At 51.2% G+C, this 27782-nt stretch overlaps 1 protein-coding gene across 10 annotated transcripts in view; it reads right to left on the bottom strand.

Moving 5' to 3' along the window:
• The window catches only part of CadN (neural cadherin), a 340879-nt gene that overhangs the window by 70334 nt on the left and 242763 nt on the right, over window positions 1–27782 (bottom strand). For all 10 annotated transcript variants that reach the window (XR_012829742.1, XM_075700558.1, XM_075700567.1 and 7 more), the window contains exon 16: window positions 25172–25315. Coding sequence is in view for 9 of the 10 variants with exons in the window: in XM_075700558.1 (XP_075556673.1) it covers window positions 25172–25315 (144 nt within the window). In the remaining variant the exon portion in view is untranslated. The remainder of the gene's footprint in view (window positions 1–25171; window positions 25316–27782) is intronic.

Here is a 27782-nt window from a genome sequence, read left to right as displayed (position 1 = left end):
TAGATTAAAAGCAGATAAAATAGGTAAAACATGCCTTATTTAGAAATCTAGAACCAGAACCCAACCGAAGTGCCGTTGCGCCAATGTGACGTCACGGACGGACTTCAAGGTACCTTCTCGTAAAACTGATTTGGGCGAGTTGGTTCATAACTATTCAAAAGGCGCAGTGCGACTGGGACGGATCACAAACAAACCACAACACAAGCACTGTGTTGTGGTTTGTGTTTCTTTGTTATCCGTCCCAGTCGCACTGCGCCTTTTGAATGCCTTGTGTTCGGCTTGCCCTTAGCGCAGGAAAAATCATTAAAACTTGCCAAATCTTTGGTTCCCTTGAGTGCATTGCCATTCTTGTTTGTCGATGAATAATTACCTAGACCAGAGTAGAGTACTGTCAAAGTCCACCACGTCATGGAGAAGTGGCGCGACAACGTCAAGGTGGCGCTACCACACACGCCTTCTCTCTCTCTCTCTCTCTCTCTCTCTCTCTCTCTCTCTCTCTCTCTCTCTCTCTCTCTCATCTGCCAAGTTTTTTTTTAAGTTTTTTTTTTTACTTCCCCATCTTCCCCTCACAATGAGAGTGGCCATTTTGCGGAAGCGCAATGTACTGATACACTGCAGCTTAATATTCACCTTTAGTGTTCAGGTCACCTGCTCTGTAGATGTAACAAGCGGCCAACTGAGGGCACTGAGCTGTCGAAATATAGCCTGAAATGAAGCCGACGAAGAAGCCACGCAGACCCCACTTCAGTGAAAGAAGGCCGACGACGAAGATGCGGAAACAATCCAGCGAAACGCGACACAAGAAAATTAACAAGAAGGACAAGGCTGTCAGGAAGTCCATCCGCATGTCAAGCGGCGTCCTCCGCAAGTCGACTCTCAGCGGAGAGAGTTGAACACCTTATTTATAACGAACAATGGAACTGGTGGATGCCCTCAGTCCAAGGCCTCGCTGGTGCTATCTTTCAACGCAGCGTTGATGAATTTCACCAGGTACTCTTGTGCCGGGTGGGTAGAGGGAAAGACGCGCCCGAGAAAACGATAGGGGTAGAGTCTGTGTGGTGTGTAGCGTGAAGTGTGCGGAGTTGGTTCGGGGATGTCGAGAGCCTGGCGCAAAGCTTGACAGGCGAGCTGGTTAGCCCGTTCATACCCCGCCAATCCCGCATGACCAGGTATCCACACAACCTCCACCGGTGTGCTTAAAGAATGTGTTATGAGAGAGGCAAGTGGGGCGGGAAAGGTTCCTTGCATATGTTTGCGACAAGCATCCATCGAATCACTATATATGATAGGAGGTCGTAAAGAATTTGGAAGTAGATGACAGAAAGGTGCAGCCAGAGCATGCTGCTCTGATATAATAGGATCAGTAGTAGGAGAAGCAGTTTGCGGTTAATTACAGCTAGGGAGTGTGAAAGTACGACGACTGGGGAACCGCGGGGAGATGTGCTGGCGTCAGTGAAGAAACAGGGATGCGAGGAATGAGTGCGGAGGTGGCGCTGGTAAGATAAAAGGCGGGCTGCATGGCGTAAAACGTCCCGTTGGGGGGCTCATGCGTAATATATATATATAGTAGGAGAGGGGCCGACTTTTAGAAGGCCTTGCGTAGTAGGAAGGCGTACTGAAAAACGCGTAGTAGAAACCATAGGGGCGGAAAAGCCTAAACGCTGAAGGATAGTGCGTCCTTGTTGGATGAGGCCTAGACAAAGCTCTTGACTGCGTTTATGAATAGAGAGAATCTCGTCGGTCGTGTTGTGAACGGCCATCTGGAGCAAAAGGGAGGTTGATGCTGACAGCGAGACCTAAGGCTAGCTTCGTGGTCTTACGTAAGAGGGCTTATGTCGATGGAGCGCAGGTCAGTAGAAGGGAGCGAATACGAGAAACCAAAAGGGCATTACGGAGACGAAGCACATCAGGTTCTTTGAGGCCTCGGAATCGCGAAGATACCCGATGCATCATGCGCAGCACTTGCTCCCCTAGACGGAGAACGTGGTGGTGAAAAACTTTTATTAATGAGAAGGCCAAAAGTAAAAAATTAAAAAGTAGCGTTGTGGGCGGCCTTCAGGCTGCCGGTTGTGGAGTCCAGGCCATGCCTAGTGGCGACGTCCTCCCAGTTCACCAGCCGAAGTTGAGATCCAGCTCGGTGCTGGACAAAGCAGTCTCCCACTGCTGCGGACTGCTTAGGTGCCAAGAGGCAAGGGGCAAGTGTGCCGGACAGGAGAATAGGACGTGAGCGTAATCGGCGCGGGAGCCGTCACATAAGCGGCAAGCCGGCGAGTGCGTCCCGGGGTGGAAGAGGGCAAGACGTGCGGGAGTAAGATAGGTATGGGCCTGAAGGTGGCGCCATGAGTGTTGGTGGGGCTGGGAAAGGGATTGGTGCGGAGGGGGGAAGGTGAGACGAGAGAGGCGATAGTGCAACCTGATATCGCGGTACATGAGGAGCGCGCGCGTGTCCATTCCCGGCGGGGGCGGGCTTGCTCGGTCAGTCGAATCTCGAGCGATGGAATTGGCCGCCTCGTTACCAGGATGGGCCGCGTGAGCGGGCACCCAGATGATTTGGATGGGGCGAGAGGGAACGGTATCGGAACGCAAGATTCCGATGGCTGGATGTGCCACCCGTCCAACCGCGTAGTTGTAGACCGCAGGTTTGGAGTCGCTGAAGATGTACTTCGCGGAGGTTTGCGCTATGGCAAGGGCAATAGCTGCCTCCTCGGCCTCGACAGAGGTAGAAGTGTAGACTGAGGCAGTAAGAGCGGGTCGGAGAGAATTGTCAGTGACGGCAACGGCATGTGCTGGGTAGCGGCGGTACGGGGGCAGCATCTACGTAAGCCACGGCGGCCTGCCGTTCGTACTGACGCCAGAGCGCGGAGGCTCGCGCTGCTCTACGGGAGGGGTGGTGTTCTGGATGCATATTTTTAGGGAGGGGATTAACGGTTAGGAAAGGGGAGACATGGGATGGGATGGGATGGGCAGTTATGTGGGAGGAGGAATAAGAGGGGAGGCGTTAAGGGTGGAGAGAAGTGCGCGACCCGGGCGGGTGCGGGAGAGACGGAGGAGCTGGGCCGTGCGATGGGCCTCCGTAAGCTCCGCAAGGGAGTTGTGGACGCCCATCGACAGTAACCGAGCCGTCGACGTAGATGTGGGAAGGGACAGGGCTGACTTATACGCCTGGCGAATGAGGCTGTTGACTGTCTTCCTCGGTACGAGAAAGATAGAGATACGGAAGAGAATAAATGAAGCGGCTGAGAACAAAGGCCTGGACCAGGCGGCGGAGGTCGTGTTCGCGCATGCCGTGGTGGTGGTTTGCAATGCGGCGTATGAGGCGGACAGTGTGGTGTACAGTGTTTGTGAATCGAGTGATGAGTGTGGTGTGCTTGCCATTGGACTGAAGAAAGAGTCCGAGGATGCGGAGGGTAGAGACGAGAGGAATGGGTGTGCCGTCAAGGTAGACTGTTAGTGGAGAAGGCGACAGGGGGGCCATCCGTCCAGGCCGAAGGAGCAAAAGCTCTGATTTGGCCGGGGAGCAGCTCAACCCGATGGCCCGGGTGTGCGTCGCTACCGCGTCCACACCTGCCTGTAGAGTGGTCTCCATGTCGCCAAGATTGCCGGTGGTCACCCAGAGGGTGATGTCATCGGCGTAGAAAGCATGAGACAGAGCTGGGATAGCTCGTAGAGCACGTGCCAGCGGACGTGCTGGACCGCTGCAGCAGAACCTCTGTCACTCTGAATGTAGAGGCCGACAACTCATGCACTGTGGCTGTGGGAGCCAAACCCCAGCAGATGTCCCTTCTATAGGCGGAGGGTGGTGCACAAGGAGGAGTTCTGTTTTCTCTGGTAAACACGTTAGGCCAATAGTGCTAGCTGCGGAAGAGGTCACATCGAGTCTGCTTTTTAAGGAGTCCTGAATTTGACCAGAGGAGAATATCGTCGGCATATATACTGTAATTGATATCCGACAGGGAAGAAAGAGCCCGACCGATGACACTTATTGCAAACTTGAAACGAAGAGAAAGAACAGAGTCCTGAGGAATAAATGTCGGCGATGGAGTGGCGTCTCCTAGGCGAAGGGAGTAGGTGCGTGCCCGAAGGAAAGCGAGGACATAATTGAAAACGCGGGCACCGCACATTGTGCGGGCCAATTCTCGGAGCATAGCGTCACGAGCCACGTTGTCGAATGCTTTTCTCAGATCTATAGCGAGAATAGCACGAAGTGTGACAGTGCTAGGGTGTGTAAGCACGTCATCATAGATCTGAAGAAGAGCGTCCTGCATAAAGATATGTACGCGGTAACCTATGAGAGCATGTGGCAAGCACTTAATGTTCTCCAATAATTCTGTGAGGCGAATAACTACGAGGGCGAATCAGAAAGTCTGTGCCCCTATTTTTTATCATCCAAAACAAGGTACATACAGGTAATGACAAATATACGTACTATTCAACGCACCTTACACTATTTTCCACACAGTCCCCACACCGGTTCAGAAATTTGTCCCATCGCAACATTAAATTTGATATGCCCCTGTTAGCTCTCCAATGGTGAAGGAGGCCATGGCGAGCTTCCCAAAGGTGCAACAACCTGTTATCTACAGTGGTGAGTGTCTTGAACGCGTGTGGTGTGTTCCTGAGTGCTGGAGACAAACGACGCGGCCCGAACAATAAGGAAGGCTGGTGGAGGAAGCGCTGACGGATAGCGACGAAAGCCTGGCCAGTCAAATACGAGGAAACAGGCTCCTGTTCCTCGCTGCAAGCTCAGGATGACAGCATACACCACGCAGGAAAGTTCCATCTATACCCCCCCCCCCCGCCCCCCCGTTCCCCCATCACCCGCTCAAGTTAATATATCTATCTGCTTCACGAAAAAGCCTTGACTGGTGTCTTGCACGCGCGGTATGCGTCACGGGAAAAAAATTCATCGTAGCCTTTCGAGAACATTGCAGGTGATCGAAAAATGGGCAAATCAAACGCGTACCCGCGGAAGTACGGGAAACGCGAGGCCCACTGTTCCAACGTGCCCATCAAGCGGTAGGCGACAAGGCACGAGATGGCTCATGCAGGGAAGAGAGCGCGGCATGTGCCACGCTGCAGTGGCGACGGTGCCTGTGCAGCGGAGCGGGCGAGACGCCTCCCATGCAACAGTAACAGCAAGATCACCGCTTGCGGCCAAGTTACTACAAGGCAGGGGTATCAAACAGAGCTATGCTGCCGGAAGGAAAGCTGCGATCACCGAAATCTCGCGGATGGTTTTATTTCCCGGGAGCTTATGACCGGCTTTTAGGATACTTTAATATACGGTACGCCGCTGCGAGAGGGGTAATTCCGGAGGACGGGGACCCATTGCGTCGATTTCGCTGAAGCACGCGCACAGTTACCGCGCCGAGGTATAAAAGCGCGCGGCCAAGAAGCACGGTGCGCCCTACTCGGACGCTGCAAATTGAGCTCCACGCTCGTACGTGTTTTTTTTTTCTTTTTCTTTTTTTTAAAGATCGATCTTGCCCCGTAGTTTCCATGGGCAGGACGACGCATGAGCGTTGCTGTTTAACGACACATACATACACGCAAGCGCTGCGGAAGGAGGAGAAAAAAGAACGAAAGTTCCGGAAGGAAAGCACGAAAGGAGACGGCCCGAACTTCTGCCGGGGCTCCGCGAGTGTACGCACAGACACACGCGTCGTTTGTTTCGCAGGGCCTTAAATCCTCGTTGCCCCCGATCTTAAGGCCGCGGTCGCCTACGCTACCGCTGCTTCGCTAAGACATCTGAAGCCCCGTCGGGGAAATGCAATTAATTCCAATAAAAGCGAGCATTAAAAAGAAATCCACAGGGGCTTCCAGTTCAAAGCCGGTGGTTTCTTATTACGTTGTGTTTCGTTGAAAAAGAGCTCTGCAGAAAATGGCAGCTCGGTAAAGGGGGCGCCTCAAAAATGGCTCTTTCGTGGACGGCCGTAGCCATGGGAGAACACATCGCACGCAGACCGGGGGGGGGGGGGGGGGTTAAGGGGAAACGCGACAGTGACAACGTACAATTTCAAAGACGCCCGAGTCGCTCACCTAACCCGCCACTCCTCTCTCCGTGTGCTCTACATTGCGCCGGGGGCACACCAAGCGCGGCTGCAGGAAGGTGGAGACTGCCGCAGCACTGCCTGGGCTCAGTGTGGCAAAGAGCTTTTCGCGGTCTTCGCACCCGCGTTTCCACCCGCGTGGCGTGCTCGGGGACGGGCGCACGCCACGGCGAAATTAAGCCAGCACCGCTTCAGCCCGCCGGCAGTATCGATGGGTGCGGAGGACACCCCATAGCACGCAAAGGTCGCACGGCTGCTGCTCCGCTCATTAACTCGCCTGATGAGCGCGCTACCGAACCGAGCGGCCTTCGGGGGCGAAACCACTCGCACTAATCCCATCCAATCTGACTGGCGCAAACGACGGCCACTCATGCAAAAAAAAAAAAAAAGTAATAAGTAGAGAGAGAGAGAGAGAGAGAGAGAGAGAGAGAGAGAGAGAGAGAGAGAGACCCGTTCACAGCACTCGCAAGAGCATCAACATGCAAGCACGCACAACGTGCGTATCTTTGCACCGGCGGCAAAACAGTGCGCGCTCATCGAGCCTCAGACAGGGGGGCTGGGCCATCCAAGATGGGACACTCCCGAGGGTGCACTTGGAAATCACGGCACACGAACGCGGCCAAAACGATGCGCACTATCGATGGGCTTCACTTTCCCATTCTGTCGCCCGGGCACTGACAGGGGCGTAGGCAGACTGAAACCGCCAATGAAAAAATCCGGTAAAGCAATGCCAGAGATGAATGCCTGGATGTACAGGGAACGTCTTCATTGTTTTCTTCACTTTCAACCGTTGTTTAGAAGGAAACGAGCCGGTGGCGTAAGCAGACAGGACTGGAGGGGGGGAGGAGGGGGGCGGCTTACAGCGAAAGGGCGTCGGGCCGTAGTCGACCGACATCGCAGGAATGCGACAAATGGATGGATGGCGTCACAAGCCACACACGGGGAAAGATCGACAAGACCTCGACGTTGCGCAACCGCAAGGCACAAAGTGATTGGAATGAAAAAGAGAGCTACCGTCATGGAAGAGGGAGGGTGTGTGAAGACGACGAATGAAAGACAAACACTGCATGTTACGCCATCGACGCAGAGATACAATCGAATTGTAGGCAAAGCACTCCCCAGAAAACTATCGCGGCTACCGCGCTTCAGGAGGAGAGCAGCAGCAGGGCCGAGCGAATGCAAAACGTGATGGGAAGAAGTTAGGGCGAAACCTGCTTGCTTACGCCCCGCCGAGGTCCTCTTCTCCGGAGCGCTCCGAGGCGGCGCGTAATGTGAACAATCGGCGCATGCAAGGCGGGCTGTTCGGTGGAAGAGGGAGGCGCGTGTAGGAAAACGAGTGACGCGAGGAGGACAGGGTGCCGGCTGCTCAGGAGCCGCACGGTGTGCCCGGCAGAAATCACCCGGGGCTCGACGAAAACGGCAGGGAAAAAAGGGAGGGCGGTAGAGCAGACGGGCCGCATTCCAGAACCAGTAAATAATCCGGCTCTCGAGTAGACGACCGCCGCCAGCTAATCAAAGATGAACTCAGCTTTCTCGGCGATGGGAGCCGGTGTGATCGCGCGGATAGTCACCGCGCTTGCCTTATTGCAATGTCCGAACCTGGTGAGGGGCCCTTCAAATTCATTCACCGCATCAGCGACGTCCTTCGCGGAGTGTATAGAAGGCGTCACCTTCAGTGGAAAGGAACATAAAGCAAAGCGTTGTCTACGGTATCGCGTAGTCCTTTTTTAGAGCGCAGCTCTTTGGCGTCCGTTCCTGGGTTTCGCGTCGTCGTCGGCGTCGTCGTCGTCGTCGGCGTCGGCGTCGTCGTCGGCCTCGTAACCAGCTCCGCCCCCCTTTCATCCCCCCAGCGCTAGCAGCGACCGACTGATACCGCTGGATGCCGCTGACGCCGCTAGAGAGTCAAGATAACGTGACTGCATAGAACACCGTCGCAGACACCCTACCGTCGCCGCCATGCAGAAAGAGGAGGAAAGGGTCCCCCCCCCCCCCTGTTCTTGTGTGGCGGATAGCTGGGGTTGACTCACTATCGCCGTCAGCGGCATCAGTCAGTCGCTGCTATCTCTTCCCTCCTCCCTTTATCGTGTTGTCCGCTTGCTGCGCGCGCTTCTGCCCCCATCGTTTGCCGCTGGGTGTACACGCCGCCCCCCTCCGCTTCCGCTTACTGCTGGTTGCTCTCGACGGCGGCGATGAGCCTCCGCTTCGGCGGCGCGAACGGCAGGGTCTTCTCGGCGGCGGCGCTTAGCCTCTGCTTCCCCCACGGCTGTGACAACCTCGCGAGGCACTTGTATAGATCTCGTCTTTGAGAATCAAGCATTGGTGTACCAAGTCGAACATATATCAGTCTATTTCTCCGACCACAAAGCTTCCTTCATGACTGTCAAGAACTGTTAGTGGAGTCTTTGTTAAAGGAATACGTGTGAAAAATAAAAAAAAAAATTATGTGATAGCGCATACATGTGTTGCTCCATTTCTTTGCCTCAATCTATCCAAAAGGTGAAACAGCTTATTTGCTGCGCTCACATTTCGCATTAGGAAGTAACGTAATCGTCGGTAATTTTTTTTTCTCTTCATCGTTTCTTTCTTTAACACGCGTGCTCAACACGAACGGAAAACGAGCGAACAGGGGAAAGCAGCGATAACCTTAAATACGAAGGAGGAAAGGGAAAAAGTGAGGCAGTAGCGCGTATCCTGAGGCGCGGCCACAGAGAAGACCCTAACGCACTCAACGAACGTCGTACTTATATGGCGCAGCCTGGAACGTGCCACAAACAAAGCCCGAACGAAATAGTTCAAGACGACCCCCCCTTCCCCCCCTCTCTCTCAGCAGGAGGCCTCGACTATCGGAAGCAACAAGAAAACTTCGCCATCGAAAACGATGGTCAAAAGAAGAGTAGAAGGGTGCGGGGGGGATACCAACTAAAGGTGACATTTAAAAAAAAATCCCATTTTCAAAGGAATTAGGTTCGACAAGCATTCTTCCGCGTGAAACACTCGTCCCGCATTCGCAGCCACGTGATGATCAAAGCGACGGTAAACAAGTGTCGCTCGCACTGTCGTAAACAAGCGACAGCAAGCAACCACTGCACGGGCACAACGGAGCGAATGCAAAGGGCATAAAGGCTATACATATGCCCCCACTGAAGTCACCATGCTCTCCTCCCAAATCGACGCAGGACAACGTGACCATGCAACCTGCAGAGCTTTGCACGCGGGACAGCAATCTAACATGGAATCTCCTCAAAAGATTACCACGGCATATCCACGCACAACCAGACATCAATGTAAAAGACCCAATGTACACCTGGCCGCACAAGAGGATAAGCAGGCCAGCGCCTGCGTGCAAGCCGCAGGCCCATCAACCTGAGCATTACGAGCCTGCGAACGCGGGAACGCTTAATATGAAGCCGAGGAAGGCAACGTTTTGCGGGCTTTATTCCAACCTTAACATGGCTTACGCGCCTTATGAAGGAGGGCCAAGTGACTCATACAAAGATTTAGTAGTTCATATATTCAACCTCCTATATGAATACAACAATCAAACCCCGGCCATCAGTCCCCAGCAGCCGCGAAGCAACTGACCACGGCGGCGGTCAGATCTGTGACGCTGCAGAGGGTGCTAAGAATACCTGGCTCCGGACAGGCCGCCATTGGAATCTGAACCTGGCAACGTTTAACGTTAGAACGCTATCTAGCGAGGCGAGTCTAGCAGTGTTATTGGAGGAATTAGAGGGTAGTAAATGGGATATAATAGGGCTCAGTGAGGTTAGGAGGACAAAAGAAGCATATACAGTGCTAAAAAGCGGGCATGCACTGTGTTACCGGGGCTTAGCGGAGAGACGAGAACTAGGAGTCGGATTCCTGATTAATAAGGAAATAGCTGGTAACATACAGGAATTCTATAGCATTAACGAGAGGGTGGCAGGTCTTGTTGTGAAACTTAATAAGAGGTACAAATTGAAGGTGGTACAAGTCGATGCCCCTACATGCAGTCATGATGACCAGGAAGTCGAAAGCTTTTATGAAGACGTGGAATCGGCGATGGGTAAAGTCAAAACAAAATACACTATACTGATGGGCGACTTCAATGCCAGGGTAGGCAAGAAGCAGGCTGGAGACAAGCCAGTGGGGGAATATGGCATAGGCTCTAGGAATAGCAGAGGAGAAATATTAGTAGAGTTTGCAGAACAGAATAATATGCGGATAATGAACACCTTTTTCCGCAAGCGGGTTAGTCGAAAGTGGACGTGGATGAGCCCGAATGGTGAGACCAGAAATGAAATCGACTTCATACTCTGCGCGAACCCTGGCATCATACAAGATCTAGACGTGCTCGGCAAGGTACGCTGCAGTGACCATAGGAAGGTAAGAACTCGAATAAGCCTAGACTTGAGGAGGGAACGGAAGAAACTGGTACACAAGAAGCCAATCAATGAGTTAGCGGTAAGAGGGAAACTAGAGGAATTCCGGATCAAGCTACAGAACAGGTACTCGGCTTTAACTCAGGAAGAGGACCTTAGTGTTGCAGCAATGAACGACAATCTCATGGGCATCATTAAGGAGTGCGCAATAGAAGTTGGTGGTAACGCCGCTATACAGGAAACCAGTAAGCTATCGCAGGAGACGAAAGATCTGATCAAGAAACGCCAATGTATGAAAGCCTCTAACCCTACAGCTAGAATAGAACTGGCAGAACTGTCTAAGTTGATCAACAAGCGTAAGACAGCGGACATCAGAAACTATAATATGGATAGAATTGAACAGGCTCTCAGGAACGGAGGAAGCCTAAAAACAGTGAAGAAACTAGGAATAGGCAAGAATCAGATGTGTGCGTTAAGAGACAAAGCCGGCAATATCGTTACCAATATGGATGAGATAGTTCAAGTGGCTGATGAGTTCTATAGAGATTTATACAGTACCAGTGGGACCCACGACCATAGTGGAAGAGAGAATAGCCTAGAGGAATTCGAAATCCCACAGGTAACGCCAGAAGAAGTAAAGAAAGCCTTAGGAGCTATGCAAAGGGGGAAGGCAGCTGGGGAGGATCAGGTAACAGCAGATTTGTTGAAGGATGGTGGTCAGATTGTTCTAGAGATACTGGCCACCCTGTATACGCAATGCCTCATAACCTCGAGCGTACCGGAATCTTGGAAGAACGCTAACATAATCCTAATCCATAAGGGGACGCCAAAGACTTGAAAAATTATAGACCGATCAGCTTACTGTCCGTTGCCTACAAAGTATTTACTAAGGTAATCGCAAATAGAATCAGGAACACCTTAGACTTCTGTCAACCAAAGGACCAGGCAGGATTCCGTAAAGGCTACTCAACAATAGACCATACTCACACTGTCAATCAAGTGATAGAGAAATGTGCAGAATATAACCAACCCTTATATATAGCTTTCATTGATTACGAGAAAGCGTTTGATTCAGTCGATACCTCAGCAGTCATGCAGGCATTACGGAATCAGGGAGTAGATGAGCCATATTTAAAAATACTGGAAGATATCTATAGCGGCTCCACAGCCACCGTAGTCCTCCACAAAGAAAGCAACAAAATCCCTATAAAGAAAGGCGTCAGACAGGGAGATACGATATCTCCAATGCTATTCACAGCATGTTTACAGGAGGTATTCAAGAGGCCTGGAGTGGGAAGAATTGGGGATAAAAGTTGATGGAGAATACCTTAGCAACTTGCGATTCGCTGATGATATTGCCTTGCTTAGTAACTCAGGAGACCAATTGCAATGCATGCTCACTGACCTGGAGAGGCAAAGCAGAAGGGTGGGTCTGAAAATTAATCTGCAGAAAACTAAAGTATTGTTTAACAGTCTCGGAAGAGAACAACAGTTTACGATAGGTAGCGAAGCACTGGAAGTGGTAAGGGAATACATCTACTTAGGGCAGGTAGTGACCACGGATCCGGATCATGAGACTGAAATAACCAGAAGAATAAGAATGGGCTGGGGTGTGTTTGGCAGGCATTCTCAAATCATGAACAGCAGGTTGCCACTATCCCTCAAAGGAAAGTGTATAACAGCTGTGTGTTACCAGTACTCACATATGGGGCAGAAACCTGGAGGCTTACGAAAAGGGTTCTGCTGAAATTGAGGACGACGCAACGAGCTATGGAAAGAAGAATGATGGGTGTAACGTTAAGGGATAAGAAAAGAGCAGATTGGGTGAGGCAACAAACGCGGGTAAACGACATCTTAGTTGAAATCAAGAAAAAGAAATGGGCATGGGCAGGACATGTAATGAGGAGGGAAGATAACCGATGGTCATTAAGGGTTACGGACTGGATCCCAAGGGATGGGAAGCGTAGCAGGGGGCGGCAGAAAGTTAGGTGGGCGGATGAGATTAAGAAGTTTGCAGGGACAACATGGCCACAATTAGTACATGACCGGGGTAGTTGGAGAAGTATGGGAGAGGCCTTTGCCCTGCAGTGGGCGTAACTAGGCTGATGATGATGATGATGATGATGATGATGATGATGATGATGATGATGATGATGATGATGATGATGATGATGATGATATTCAAGGACTGCTGTCCTATATGCACTGCGATATGTGTAGGTGTGTCATTTGCTATTTCGTATTTTGAACTCACCGAAATAGGCGTATTTACGTGCGACAATTTCTACAGCTCAAGAGTCATAACAGGGACAGGAAAATGACAATACATGCGTGGCTCTTAAAAGCGCTTTAGGGATACATTCGCTCGTTTCAAGCCCTGGACATGTACACGGGGATGTTCAGTGCTAACGTTCCCCTTCAAGAGATCGCACCAGCGACATTACTCTTCTAGGGCCCCAAAGCCGAATTGAGTGCTTCTGTGGGCTGATATGGCCAGCACAGTCGGTGCAACATGCCGTGGTACGACGGCATTTCAAGATACATTCCGCGTTGTAAAAGCGCACCTCTTTCGAAGTTTCGTAAGCTGATATAAAACTACGAACTCATGCTGCCCACTGTAACCCACCTCCCCTTTCAAACCAAGCGTAAAGCGCTCAAGGATGTGCACTTTCCACAAAAGCGGGCACATGTGTCGTCTTGGTTTCACGAGCTCAGTCGGCACCTAGCGCCGTCGGATGCTCGAGACGGGCTTTCATGCCCCGGGCGTACGCGCGAAGAGTTGGGAAACGCGTCCAGAGCAACAGGGGAAGGTTCCGGCTGCACTGAGGCAGACTGAGATACTTTATTATCACTGAGCATCTTCTCGCAGCAAACTTCTGTGCCACGCTCAGATTACGGAATAAATACATACTATTCGCTACATCCAATCAGGTGAACCGTAGTTTAACGCTCTCCGAGAGCGCTGAGGGACCGAGGACGTCTACATTTTGTTGCACAAGATGCTATACAAACATTTTTCGATGTCCACTACCCTTAATAAAATTTTGAAGATACGTTCTGTTTCGCGTTCTGATCCTCTGTACCAAACAATATGACTGCAAGTCACTTAATTTTCCTGAAAATGAATTTTAAAGATTGTTTGCGTGTTCCGGACTCATGCCTACGAATGTATGACTTTTTACTGGCCACGTTGTGTTTGTGACATCAGTGACTACACCACCACTTCGCCCAGAAACGACGAAGCTGACTCCTTTTACTACGAAACAACGCCCGACAATCGTCAAAGGCGATCCTTCAGCGCTCATATCATCGCTGAAATCGCTGCTGTCTAGTTCGAAAGAGCTGGTAAAGCTCCGCGTGTCGTCAGAAGACATCGTAAGCTTCGCCGTTTTGCGGTTAGCACCACGTGTACTGTGTATTTCGCACGGGTTCTTCGTGTTTACATCACGGTAGTGTAGGATCTGACGTTATCGACTCATCGTGACGTCACACGAAGCAGTTACCCGTTTCGGTACCTCGTTTATTGGTTGTTTAGAATTAGTTTCTAAGCAAAGTGAGCCGCCCTACTAATGACAGGACTGTCATAGCATTTCAAAATGACAGTATCCAAATATGGTTAAAAAGGAAGCTGGAGTTTCCCTTTAATGCTTAGCCCCCACTCCCATTTTATTGCGATAGAAATTTTATGGACATTCTACGCGTATTTTTGCCGTCGTCGTGATGTTCCGTACGAGTTCAAGGGCGATAACGTCGCCGTGCGTCGTACGCTGTATGTGCGAGTGAAAGCACGCGAGGGAGGCCGACGATCGCGCCTCAATCTGGCGCGCGCGAAGGAGAAATCGCAGAGCAAATGCGCCGTCTTCGGTCGCGCGAAAGGCCGTGGGGTGATGGCAGGGACGGGGGCGGCTTTGTGCTCCGGCAGCAACTGCGCATTTCGCGACCGGGCGCGAGGGAAACTGATGATCGCGTCTCAATCTCACATATATGGAGGAAAGCGGGGAGGCAGAGCGTGAGGGAGAGGGGGCGGCTTCAAATCCGCCAACAAGTGCGTACTTTGCAAGGCCGAGCGTAGTCGCGTGTGCCGTATCTTGGGAAGTTATCTGCAGACGGCTTTGTGTGCGCTGTGTTCTAGTCGTTATCGTGCAGAAGCGATCGACGACACGACGGTCACTTCGCTCGCTGCTGCTGCCGCGCTTGGTCACGCCAGCGCTTTGACAGCGAGCGCCCGCGCTCATCGAATGTGATGTGTTCATGGCTGCTTGTGCGCGCTGACACCATGCTTGTCATTCGAGTTAGTAAGCGAATATTTCCAAGTTTATATGGCCGATCAGTTATCCTTACTTCGTATACCTGTTTACTAATTTTCTATCGTAATCGATGCTTCGCCTCTCGGGTGAAACTGGGACTTCTCCCAACCTTTTTTTTTTTTCTTCTTCTTTTCCAGAGCTTGTCCCGGTCGCTGCAAGGTAGTTGCACCTGCGGGGAGTTGCTTTTTCATCCACTTTTATTTCCATTAATTTATCATTTCTTTAATTTAATTAATAAGTACAATTTCCCCTATGCTGTTCTTGCTGTCATTGTTTGTTGTCTTCAACTGATACAGTTGAATGAGTATTTTTTGCAGATTAGGCCACTTAGCTTCGAGAAAAAGATTGTAGCTACGATAGATATGAAGAGTTACTAGCGTTACTGAGCTAGGAACGAATGAGTGTAATCTCGAACACTTTTGATGCCGCCACAATGTCGCGCTTCTTAACAACGATATTGCGTCCGGTAATGCGTATTAACATGAATCGGCGGCTAGCCAGGGCTCGCACGTACGCATAATTGCAGTGGACTGCGCATGCAGTCATGATAATAAACTAAAAAAGTCTCCCGTGTAAGCATATTTTTCTGTTGCGGCAAGTACAAGCATTTAAAAATTATTTCATTGCACACTTTGTTCCGAGTACGTTAAGTATAACAAAATATCCTTAACCGACTGCAGTTTCGTTGAAGCGCAAAATACCAAGACACTTTGGACACAATATCTTGATTACTTGTATCTCTTAATCCTTATGACTAATTCGGTGACCGATAAGCTAATATTACTAACGTAGCAAAGTGGGCAGGCCATGTATATATAGCTCTGACTGTTCTCGCTGCTTATGCATTTCTGCAAACTCTCTTGCATATTCAGAAGAACCGATGGTTTCGAGAGCGAGTGAAAATGACACACATTTTAATGGCACTGAAAACAATATTATGAACAGGTTGCTCGCACATACCAACAGTCACAACGGGTTACACAGTACTGAGGTGGTAAGAACTATATGTTCTTTCGAGAAAGAAGAAAAAGTGCGAACGATCGCTTCATCGGAGGAAGCACACGCGCGGACTTGAAGCATTCGCTCCCCGCTGCTATCAGGCAAAAAAAAAAAAAGAAGAAAAATGGCGGCCCTTGCACTACTGAAGAGGGGTGCAAGCGAAGCTCGGGATCCGCGGCTCTTCGTTGTCGTAACGCCTCGGCTTCGTGCTCCCTCAAGGCAAGGTCGGTATGTCGACGACGAGCACTTTCTCGAGCGACTTCCCGGTGGCATTCATCAACCACCGCCTGTTCTTCGGCCGAATGCACGACGCGCGGCGCGCTCCCGCTGCCGTTCTTCCAACGCAGCCTGCTCTTCGGCAGAATGAAACAAACGCTGCCTCCCTATCTGATTGCCGGGCCTGAACTGGCGGGAAACGGCGAGCGCGAGACGAGCGAACACGCTATCACACCCTTTCCCTCCTCTGGAGGGAGGAGACGCCTGTTCTTGGCTAGCGCCGTGCGCTGTGTATTTCTCCATGCATACAAAACCCCGCTTTAAAGGCCGCGTATGATGAACCGAGAGTGGCTGAATCAGCGTGGTGGTCTCGCAAGCAGGAGGTCGGTGGTTCCAATCCGCAGCCCGACAAGCAATATTTATTTTCGCGGGGCTTCGGTTTTTTCGCACGGCAACAACACCGCCGCCGACACAAGTGAGGCAATACAAGCTTCGCTTGAATAAGGTCGCGTGTAAAGTACCACCAGCACTAACCTTCCGTTTGCGCTATCGGCTGAAAGCGTTACATTACTGAATAATTCACCACGAGGGCGAAAACAGCGCTTTTCTCCATTTACTAAGCACGTCGTCCACTGTCGGGAAGGGGAAGTCAGAGGTAGTGGCGGCGTGGTCACGTGTTTAAACATGGCGGCGCCCATGAAGAAGCACTGTAAATGGATTCTAGAACTGGTACAGCGCAACCTACAAAGTAAGAAACAAGCCGAGCTGGCCGGCTCGGCTTGTTTTTCTTTTGTATGTTGCGCTGTATCAGTTCTAGAATGCAATACCAACTCGCCCAATCCTCAACCCTAGTGAACTGTAAATGGTCCATACTAGCCTACCTGAATGCAATGAAGAGAATCACAACTGCACGAGGCCGCACCCCACGGCGTAACGGATGCACTAGATAAACACTCTACATAAAAGCTTGCCCTTGGTATCCATATCCTACGCTAATTAAAGGTCGGGTCACGAGCTCGTAACTGCTGTCGCAGAGAAAAAAATAACGGGCCTACTGCGCCATTAACACCGTGTACCTGCCTCCGCAAGAGGAACTGCGCGTCTATTAGCTAACCAATCAGTTTGGGCAGCTGGCGTCACTTACCACCCACTAAGAGACGCAACAACGTGTTAATACGGGCTGCTCACGAGAAACGATCCGAGGGTCTTCTTTCTCCTACTGCTTGGTGTCCGCAATGAAACTGCTCTGACACACCCACCTCGGAATTGGTAAGTTGTGCTTAGCACTAAAAATCGACTCCATTCACGGTTAGAGGCACAACCAGGCGGCCCTGGGTAAAACGCTCACGCTCAACAAAACACTCTACGGTCGATGGTGCGGCGGCTCAACGACATGGGCCCACGTTCACGCCATAAGGGCACTCGCGTACTGTAGCATTCTGCTGCATCATTCGCCAGACTGACCCCCTCTCCCCTCCAAATTATTAAATAAAGGATTCCGGACAAGCGCTTAGGGAGAGCGCCATGACGGAGTGACAAGGAAAAAATAACTAGTAGGAAGCCATCACCGCGATGCTTTTTTTTTGCACGAGGGCAGTTTCTCGGCACCTTTTAAGGCCAGAGGTGCGCTGACGGACTAACTTGCGTCGCTAGAACGAAAAAAAAAAGAAAAAGAAAATAAACGATGGATAAATGGAAGAAGAGTGGAAGGGAAGAAGATTAATTACCTAGAGGGCGAAATCAGAAACGCGACGCTAAATCCATCAAAGTGAAAAAAAAAATCAAATATCCCACCGGCGTGCGTCCCCGTTCGCGATAAAAGCACCCCTTCAGAAGGATATATCAACAAAACAAGTACCGGGAACATGAGCATAAAGGCAGTTGGAAAATAATTAAAGAAAATAAAAAGGCTACCCATGCCCGAAGGAGTTGGAAACTAAAGGCAGCTGTGTATATAGCAGGGCTGAGAAAGGCCAGAGAAAGAGAAGGCCAGCGCGGGCCTGCAGACGCGATGGAAGAAAGTACTCTCCGCCATTTTTGCCCCATTTACTCCATTATTCTTTTCGCCCAATCATCTCATTCATCGTCCCTTCCAGATTTCACTGGTGAAACAAGCCTCGGCGGGGGTGGACGTGGGGAAGGCCCCAACGATGAAGAAGAGAGGAACCCGAGAGCAGGCTTGCCCGGCCAAACAGTCTGTTTCAGAGAAAGCGCGCTCCCAACCAGTTCTCACTAAAAGCGAGCCGAGTGCGACGGGAAACCGATAGCTGCGCCGAAGGCGAAAGAGGGCGCCCCAAGAAAAATCGCCAGCCGCACTAAATGCCTCGCAACGATGCACTCGCGAAGGGGAGGAGCGGGTGCGCTCGACGCCATCGCAGCAGCAGGAACAGCAGCAGCAGGGCACGTACCAAACGCTTTTGCCGGAGCATCTTTTGTCCTCGAGGAGCGCGACGCTTTCGCCGCGTACGCACCGAAATCATTCGCCCCTGCAGCAGCAGCGCTGGTGCCTTATTTGTCCCACCCTCCTCTTCTTTCGCTGGCATACAATTCGTTCGAGTTCGCCGACTCTCGCCGGTCATTTGCGCGCAGGAGCAAAAAGAGAAAACATGGAGGCGGCGCGCGGAACTTGCTTGTGAACGGCCCTTGAACGAGTCCACTCCTGGATGAAGTAGACTGCATTAAAGACACCATTGTCCCTTCAGAGAGCTGAATCGGAAGGGGCAGCAACAATACGGGGACCCGCGGGGTTGTACATTAGTTGCGAAAGCTGCGTTTCGCTGAGACTCCAACGTCCTCGGACGATCAATGCGATAACTGAGGGCGGGGGAACTTAATCCAAGGGTTTCCCAGATTTCATAGGCTCTTAAGGCAACCCAAGACCGCAAGCTGGTGTTGGGCAGCGCGGCAGCCGCCCACAGCGACACATTTCCAGCGGCGAACAACAGGACCCGAGCTCATGTACGGATATGCAAGTAGCGAGTTCGAAGAGGAGCCTTTGGAAGTAGAAGACACGAACGAGCTACGGATACAGCGTTTTACAGCGAAATACTAGCGCTACGCTCCTCACGAAATCAGCCAAGTGCGAGTAACGGCTACTATGGCCGCTCGGCAACGAACAGGGAATAACGACATCGGAAGGCCGGAGAGAAGGCCTAAGAAAGAGATGAAAGCGCAGCCCCCTGCGATCGAAGAAGGGCTTCACAGTCGCGGTTCCACGGTGTTCCAATTAAGGTTCGTTAAAGCTTAATTAGAACGCGCCCTGCAACGCGCCCCTACGCAGCGTTTCGCTTCCGTCGCTTGATTGAGAGGCGCCAGTTCTGCCAGTGCTGCAGTGGCAATCGATGGGCAAGGGGTGCACAAAACGGCGACATCAGGCGCATACTAAACACGCCCCCTGCACCCCTCAGAGAGCGGAGGGCAGCGCAAGTGCCGCACGATCCAAGAAAAGCTTCGCTCCGCGAGGCGCCGGGGCGCGCAATCTGTTGCGGTGGCCCAGATAGCTCATGATGGCAGCAGGCGCGCGTCGCTTTCGCCCAGGTGGGCCCGAGCGTGTCCACGAAGGGGGCGCGCTCCCCTCGATCGCTGAATCCCGCGACGGGAAAGTCGACCTCGCTTAACCACCCTGAACTTTGCTCACGTGCTACGACTCCTCACCAAAGGAAGACGCTCTCCCGCCGCATCTGCAGCAACTGACGCGGCTGCCTTAATCGCGGAATAAGGACGTCCCCACTCAAGCGCAGAAATTCCTGGCGAAAATGTTTAACCTCAGTCAGCCGAAGAAACTGTGGGTGTGCCATTCTGAATGTCAGCTGTAACGTTTACCACCTGAAACAATAAGAGATAGCAAAAAGAGGAAAGGCAGGGATGTCAACCAGACGAGCGTCCGGTTTGCTACCCTACACTGGAGAAAGGGGGAACAGAAAGAGGACAGCAAGATATAGGAAACACTGTCTGTGCACGCAGCAGAGCGCCTGGAAATCAGTCAAGTCAAAGCAAGTGCTCCGTCGATACGTTAGGCCGCCGTCATTCTGCTGTCTGAAGCTAATCTTGGTGCTTCATAGCTGGTGATGCACGTTGAAGTCACCAGTGAAGACCAAGGAGCCGGTGGGCGTCAGCAGTACGTTGCAGCGCGTTGCAGTATATTTTAAAGCTAAACCACAGCCTCAGTGCGAATATAATGATACGGATGAGCCATGAACTCAAGAGTTGCAAGTATTGAATTGAGAGCGTTCCAGCACTTGCATTGCACTTCGCACTGACGGAGTGTGCAGGTTATTTAAGAGCATTCGAAAACTATTCATCAGAGACCGAAGCATCATAACCACTTGCCGGTCTTCTTCGGGCAATTTGTCACGAACCCGCGCTGTGCACTCTACAGCAGTGCGGAGCTGTATCACTTGACGTGACTCCGGCTCCGGCTGTGGCATCGGTTGTGACTTCGGTTGTGACTTCCGCTGTTGTTCTGGCTTTGGCTGTTGCTTCCGTAGCGAGGACCAAGTTGTATTGTTCTCCGCCATGACCTTGTCAGATTTAGATTGAATTGCCCCAGGTCTAGGGGGCAGAGGAGGAGGTGCCGATGGGACGCGTACTCTTCACAGAGACATCAGCGTTCTTTGAAGTCCGACGGCGTCGGGAGCGTCGCTTTCTAACAGACGCAACAGCTTCCCGACGAGACGAATGGTATTTCGCCATTTGCTTCAAGATCGCCTTTTCCTTCTTCATTTTGGGGCAGTCTTTCGAGAAGCATCATGGGACCCAAGGTAATTGGTGCACTTGAGAACCGCGGCTGCACATAAGTCTGCAGCGTGGGGCTCGCTGCAGCGTGAGCAAACTCTCGTGTTCTCGCACACGGCGCTCACATCTCCCAGCCTCATACACTTGCGGCATTGCAGTGGCCTTGGGATGAATGGTGGCACAGGGTGTCTAAAGTGCCCCACCTTGACGTGCGAAGGGAGAGTCTCGGCCTTGAATATAATTTTCACACAGCGGGATGTGCCGAGGCCATACACATGTGTTATGGCGACGCCATCAACGGCAGGCTTCACTAGAATCGGCAAGCCGGCGCTGGAGATGGAGACGCCCACGTCGTAGATGACACCAGTAGTTGAACCACTGTTCTGGGGGGATGTACGAGCGGAGCTTAACGCCACCTAATTCTGTAACTTTAGTCAAATTTCTCAGCGCAGTCTCATGTGTGACGTCGATAGCGAACACATTTTTTCATGTGTTGACTCTAACGTCTACTATCTGATTTGGCGCCACCGCTTCAAGTTGCACCGATACGGACTGTCTGTTGAGTCGCCTCAGGTTGTCGGTAGCGAGTTCTGGTACAAATAGAATCGTACTGACCGCGGTATTCTGAGTCGGTCCTACCGTTGGCGTGCTCGAAGACATGGATGTCCTGGTGGTCTGTATTCGTTTCGCCTTGCGGCTCCGCACAAACTCGAAGGCGTCATCGGAGAAGTCCTCACTGCTGAGCGAGTAGTGTTAGGGTTGGCGTCTGGCACCACGTGCAGAAAGGAATTTCAACCGACCCTGCTCGTCGAAATGAGGCGTGACTTCGCCTGCTATGGTTGGCGTCCTGCACCTCGTGCAGAAAGAACTTTCTCTCACCCGATCTTCTTCCACCAGGCCTCGTCGAAATGAAGCGTGACTTCCTAATTCGCCATGACCATTTCGGGTGTCTGCCGGTCTGGCGGAATCCCCGCAGTGTACAGGCCTCTTTTGCGTGTGTGCGTGCGTGTGTGCGCGTGCGTGCGTGCGTGCGTACGTGCGTGCGTGCGCGCGCGCCTTTACAGGGACCCGTTCCTCGAACGGACAAAAGGAGAACGTCCACGAACCAGCAACGCGCAAGGGAGACGGACAAGCGTCTACAATTACAGGAGGCGGGACGGCCTCCTCCTTGCAGCAGACTTTCTGTGCCGGTCACGTGACGTCGACGGAAGCAAGATCCCTCCCACGATTGTAGAGAGCCATTTAAGGGGGCTCCGAAATGTACTTTTGAGCACTTCATTCTCTTCTCTTCATTTTCATCAACCTTTGAATACACCGTGCAAGTTTCGCACTAGGAATCGTCTCGCCCTTGCTTGGTCGCCATGGCCTACCGGATGCCTGCAGCCCGCAGACAACGCCACGCTACCCAATTGTAATGTCCGTCGAGCTTCGATAGGCAGGCGTCGCTACTACTCGGCAGCAGTACGATACGCTACCCTGGAGTACGCAAGAGTAGATGCTGGTGTCATCGCCGTCGGTGTCGCTCTGGAGGCCGGTCCGCTTCCTAGACGCAGCCGCCGCTCAAGTCACCATTCCCGGCAGAGGCACGGGGACGTCAACTTGCATCCGCGCCACGAACCATGCCGGCTCTCCAAAGATGTGCGCATAAATAAGGAAAAAAACAGCTGAGCTAGAGAAATAGTGTTCTGGCTCGCAGACACTTCGTCTTCGTCCCTCCTGAAGCGATACCGCGTCAGTTAAGGTATCGACAGCTGGTGCACTCGTTTGATACGTATGCCGTACTATAGGGTACGGCAACGACAAAAAGTGCATATCGTTATAGAACTCAGCGTTGTCGCTTTGGATAGGGGAAGAAAATGAAAAGAAGAACCAAATGACTTTATTGTATACCCGAAGGTCTGCTGAAGCAAACTTTTAAAGAACAGTTTTAGCTAGATGGTTTAGCGTGCGCCCCATAAATGCAAATGTATAGTCCGAAATAGCAGATGCCTTCTCGTAGCATTAACAAATACTCAGGTGCACGGTCAAGGATAGTGACGACAATGTCGTGGTTTTTTTTTTAGTATACTATGAAGTATGATTTACAATATGAAGTTTCGCCGACCGCTTTCTGGCGCTCACTTCCTACACAACTTACCTACTTTAGCTTCCGTAACTCTTCATCACTTCAACTTGCAATCTGAAGCGTCAGCATTGAGTGCGCGTTCTCAAAACAGACGTAAACGGGGGGAAAAAGCATGCATTGGTCCAAAATGCTTGAAAATACTCATGTGCGGAAACTACAACCAAATAATGTCATGGTCCGGATGGCGTCACACTGAGCAAATTTCGATGATTCGTTCTTTTCCTTGCGCTCTCTAAAAGTGAAAAAAATTTCCTACCGCTAATCGCATCTACCCAGCCAGCATTTTTTTCTCCATTAATTCGTCTGACCTTTGTACCCGCATAATCTTAAATGAGTAATTTTTCATTCTATTTGCGTTAGAATCTCAATTACCCTCACTGTTTATCCATGGCTAGTAAACGTTGCCGTATGTTCTTGCGCGCTTACTAGATTGCTTGTTCAGAAGTAACCTGTTACGTTGTGTGCCAGAAGAAACTGCAGCGTCGACGTGCATGAGATCAGCGGTTATACAGCATTCATCAGCGTAAAAGAAATTTCTGAACCAGGTATCCACAGAACAACAAAAAAGTCGCAGTTTCGCCCGAAAGGCGAAGCATCGATTGCGATAGCTAATTAGTGCACAGCTATACGAAGTAAGGATAGCAGTTTTATCGGCCGTATAAACTTGGTGATATTCGATTACAAATTGAATTCACAAGCATGGTGTCAGCGCCCACAGGCAAACATGAACACATGGACGCTCGCTGTCAAAACGTTGGATTGAGAAAGCCCGTCAGCAGCAGAAGCGAGGGGAGAGACCGTGTTGTGTATCGCTTCAACGCAAACAGAGGCGAGAAAAAAGCACGCACAAAGGTATGAGCAGTTTGCAGATCGCTTTAAAGATGTGGCGCGCGCGACCGCGCGCAACTAGAGTTGCTGTATACATGCTACCAAAGGTACCTTTGGTAGCATATATGGTAACTACGCGCAACCGTGCGCCGACGCGCGAAGTACGCATTGCTGGCGCAGTAGAAGCCGCCGCTCCCCTCCCTCCCGCACTGCCTCCTCACGCGAGATTGAGCCCCAATCGTCAGTTCCCCTCACGCCCGGTAGCGAAATACGCAGTTGCTACCGCAGCGCAACGCCGCCCCCCCTCCCCCCTTCTATCCCCCCACGGCCTTTCGGGCAACGCAAGACGGCGCGTTTGCCCTCCGCCTTCCTCCCTCGCGCGCGCCGTAGTGCGCTGCGATCGTCGGCTCCCCTCGCGTACTTTCCTCGCCCATACAGCTTACGGCGGGCGGCGACGGTGTTATCGCCCTTGGACTTTAAACGGAACATCCCAACGACGGCGACGGCAAAAATGCTCCTGGAGTGTCCGTATAATTGTTATCGCAATGAAAAAAAATTGGTGGGGGGGGGGGGGGGGGGGGAGTCGGTCACCTCCCGACTTAAGTCGACTTCTAAATATGGAGGCAATCCCAGATCTATGCGTAGGACATTTATAAAAAGAAAAGTGCAAACGCACAAACCTAATCTATGACATAAGCCATTGTCCTCATTATATTTTACGTTGAGTTGAATTTACGGCGATATTTCACAGTAACAAACGTTGATTGGCGAGCGTTCTCAGGAGGCCCGTGGGAAACTAGCGAACCCCTCGCAAATGGTTACACCGTCTACGACATTAAATTTGAGACTTTTAGCCTGTCCGCTATTCTGGTAAACGGGAGCGGTTTGGGCGGATTGCCGGATTTGCGGGGGCGTAGCCAGATCGCTGCAGCCGCCTGGTAGCGTAGAGATCAACCAGACAAACACAAAGCTAAAACTGCAGTAACCCACTATATCCTGCTTCGCTAGTGGTGCAAATTTTTGGCAACGGCGTAATTGTGAACACGATTACGTCGCTGTCGAATATTTACACCAGCAGCTAAGCAGAATTTAGTAATTAGCTGTGTTTGTGTGGTTGAGCTTTGCACCACCAGCTGGCGCCACCAATCTGGCTGCTCACGTTTACGCCCCCGCTAAACCGGCAAACCGTCCGCACTTGCCGGAATACCGGACACGCTAAAAGTCTCTAATGACCACAAGAATGCTTGCGTGAAAGTATCGGTATAGAAGCCGTAGCTTGCGTTACCCTGAAACTGTGTGGACCTCAGTCGCTTTTGAGAGCGAAATAACTAAGATGGAGGGGATGTTCTCGACGTTCGCGTGATCTGAGCAAACCCCAGTGTGAAAAGTCGACTGCAGCGGTGGGGGAGCGTACGAGTGCAGTGTACAGGTATGCGAGAATTGGCCCGCGATAGCGAGTGTAGTACGCATCCGGCGGATGACGAACAACGTCGTTTCAGTCATGCCCTAGAACACGCATAAGGAAGAAAACGGCATAGCGAATGCGCTCACATTCGTCCTTGTCCTTCGCAGTGACCGTGATGACAGTGTGCTGCACATCCTCGTCTTCGTTGACCTCAGCCTCGTAGAGTGCCTGGCCGAAGTACGGCGGGTTGTCATTCTTGTCGCCGATCCCAATGCGGATGTACTTGGTCACTGCGCCACACAGAAAAGACGCGGTTAGGTTTCAGTTTGCCCAAAGACAACCGCAAGAGCAATGTACTGCGTGAGCGAGGAGTATCAGGTCATTCAGGTGAATCGAGGGGCTCGATTTTTACGTACCAATATTTAAGAGAACAAAACACCAAGCAAAGGAGATCATTAGGGAACTTTTCCTTGCTGAACTGTACATTTATTAGAGATGTGGATTAAGTCTTAGACACGTATTGTTCTTAAATGATAAAGGAAATGAAACTGAAAAAAAAAAACAACTTCGCCGCAGGTGGGAGCCGAACCCAGAACCTCCAGATCGCGTGTGCGGCACTCAGAAAGTAGGCCATATTCCTTCGTCCACTCTTTCGGGCAGTATATTTGATTTTACACACACACACACACACACACACACACGCACGCACGCACGCACGCACGCACGCACGCACGCACGCACGCACGCACGCACGCACGCACGCACGCACGCACGCACGCACGCACGTGTGTGTGTGTGTGTGTGTGTGTGTGTGTGTGTGTGTGTGTGTGTGTGTATACAAGCGTGTGAGTCGACGAACGAAAGCAGCTTCGACCACACATACTACGTACACCACCTGAACGAATGCAAGAGCGGCAAATAGAAGACCTGCCCCGATGCACCGAAACGGTCCATTAAGAGTAACATTAATGCTGCTCTCGAGATAACAGGAGACAGAAGAGGGTCAGGAAAAAGAAAGAAAGAAACCCAGAAAAGCCGGTAAAACAGAAATCGGTGTTCTCCCCGTGGTCTACCAAGTAATTAACGCAAACAGATCGGTACGATACAAACGAAGCGACTCATCGCGCCGTCGTCGTAAATCACTGCCACCCAAAACTCGGCCGACCATTTCTTGCTGCTCCCACAGAATATTATCGCAAAGAGAGGCAGCAACACGCTTCGTTCTCGCGCACAAGGCGTGAAACCGGTTCGATGTTCGCCTTGCTGATAGCCACGGGGAGGTTACGAATTAAGCGCACCCGCTCAGGGCGCTCGAGAGAGAGAGAGAGAGAGAGAGAGAGAGAGAGAGAGAGAGCAGGCGGGAGACGGACTGCGCAGATAGCGCCCCTGAAGGAACTGGGCTCCGAATCATTACGAGATGCGCTTATCGCGCGCAGCACTCGCGGAAAAGCTCCACCCAGCCGCATGTGCCAGCCGGCGCTGCAGCACTGCAGTCGACGCAGGTCTGGCACCACTTCTCCACTGTGGATAACACCCCGTGACCCGGGCCGCTAGGCAGCCATTACGCTCCACGGCGGATGCCGGCCACCACCAGTTTGTGTGTCAGCGCCCACTGACATAGGGCGGCACAGTGTCATATGCCTGCCAACCTGTGAACTTCAAGATTAAAGTTATAGTGGTGCGAGTATGATTACAAGGGGACGATAATTAACCAATCAACAGTGCAGGCGTATACAAAACTGATCAAATAATTACAGCAGAATATGTACAAAAAAAAATAGATACAACTATCGCTTGTACATTTACACGTTACATGACCAACAGGCGAACTCGAGTTATTTATTGAATGCTTATGAACGAATGGAGAACATTTTCAAACAAAGATATAAAGTTCGGTAACGAATAAAGTACAGAGCGAAAGTATAAAGTGCAGTGAACTGAATAAAAGTGCAGAATACAATTAAACATATAAAAAGCAAACTAGTTAATTAATAAACAGAGTGTGAGAAGAACAAACCGGTGGAATATTAATCAGGGGTGGTTGCCTCCATGTTACCAAGGCTGAGGTCTTGAAATCTGCTTATAGTTTTGTAGCGATGTGTGATGGCAACTGCTGACACAGGATACAATGTGATATACGGCGCAATCATCGGCGACCAGTCTAATTGTGAATGACAATGAAAATGGAAGATCGTAAATATAGATTAAAAATAGTAACGGTCCAATCACACGCCACAAGTGACGTGTCCGAAAGATGAGGTTAAGTGCACGCGAGATAAATCTTGTACATGCTCGAACGCTAGGGTGAACGTTCAGCTGTTCCAATTTGTTCCGTAGCCAGTAGAGTGGGACGCGGTGAAAAGCCTTTGAATAGTCTAGAAAAATTTCATCTACTTCCAAACCCGCGTCTATGGAAGCATGAATATTCATTCAGAGGCCTAAAAACATTCGCTGACAAGTGCGTAAGGTATATGTACTAAACCATAATGACATGTGCTAAAATTCAAAATCAAAACGACAATCACAAATGACATGTGCTATGGACGAAATGTACAATACCGAGAGGTGACATACTGAAGTACGTCGCTGTAAGTAGCCCTAATCTCTCGACAGAGTCCTTAAGCAGAAGGACGTAGAGACATGTCGTGCAAGAAGCTACCATACACGCGACGAGGCTGATGGCGTCAAGTCCTTTCTGTTTACGCTGGCTATCCAGACCGGGCGCCTGTCTGCAGCGGCGGAGTCCACAAAGTCGCC

Source organism: Dermacentor variabilis, chromosome 1 (assembly GCF_050947875.1).
Source record: "Dermacentor variabilis isolate Ectoservices chromosome 1, ASM5094787v1, whole genome shotgun sequence".
Taxonomy (NCBI): domain Eukaryota; kingdom Metazoa; phylum Arthropoda; class Arachnida; order Ixodida; family Ixodidae; genus Dermacentor; species Dermacentor variabilis.
This window is presented reverse-complemented; position numbering and strand designations above follow the sequence as displayed.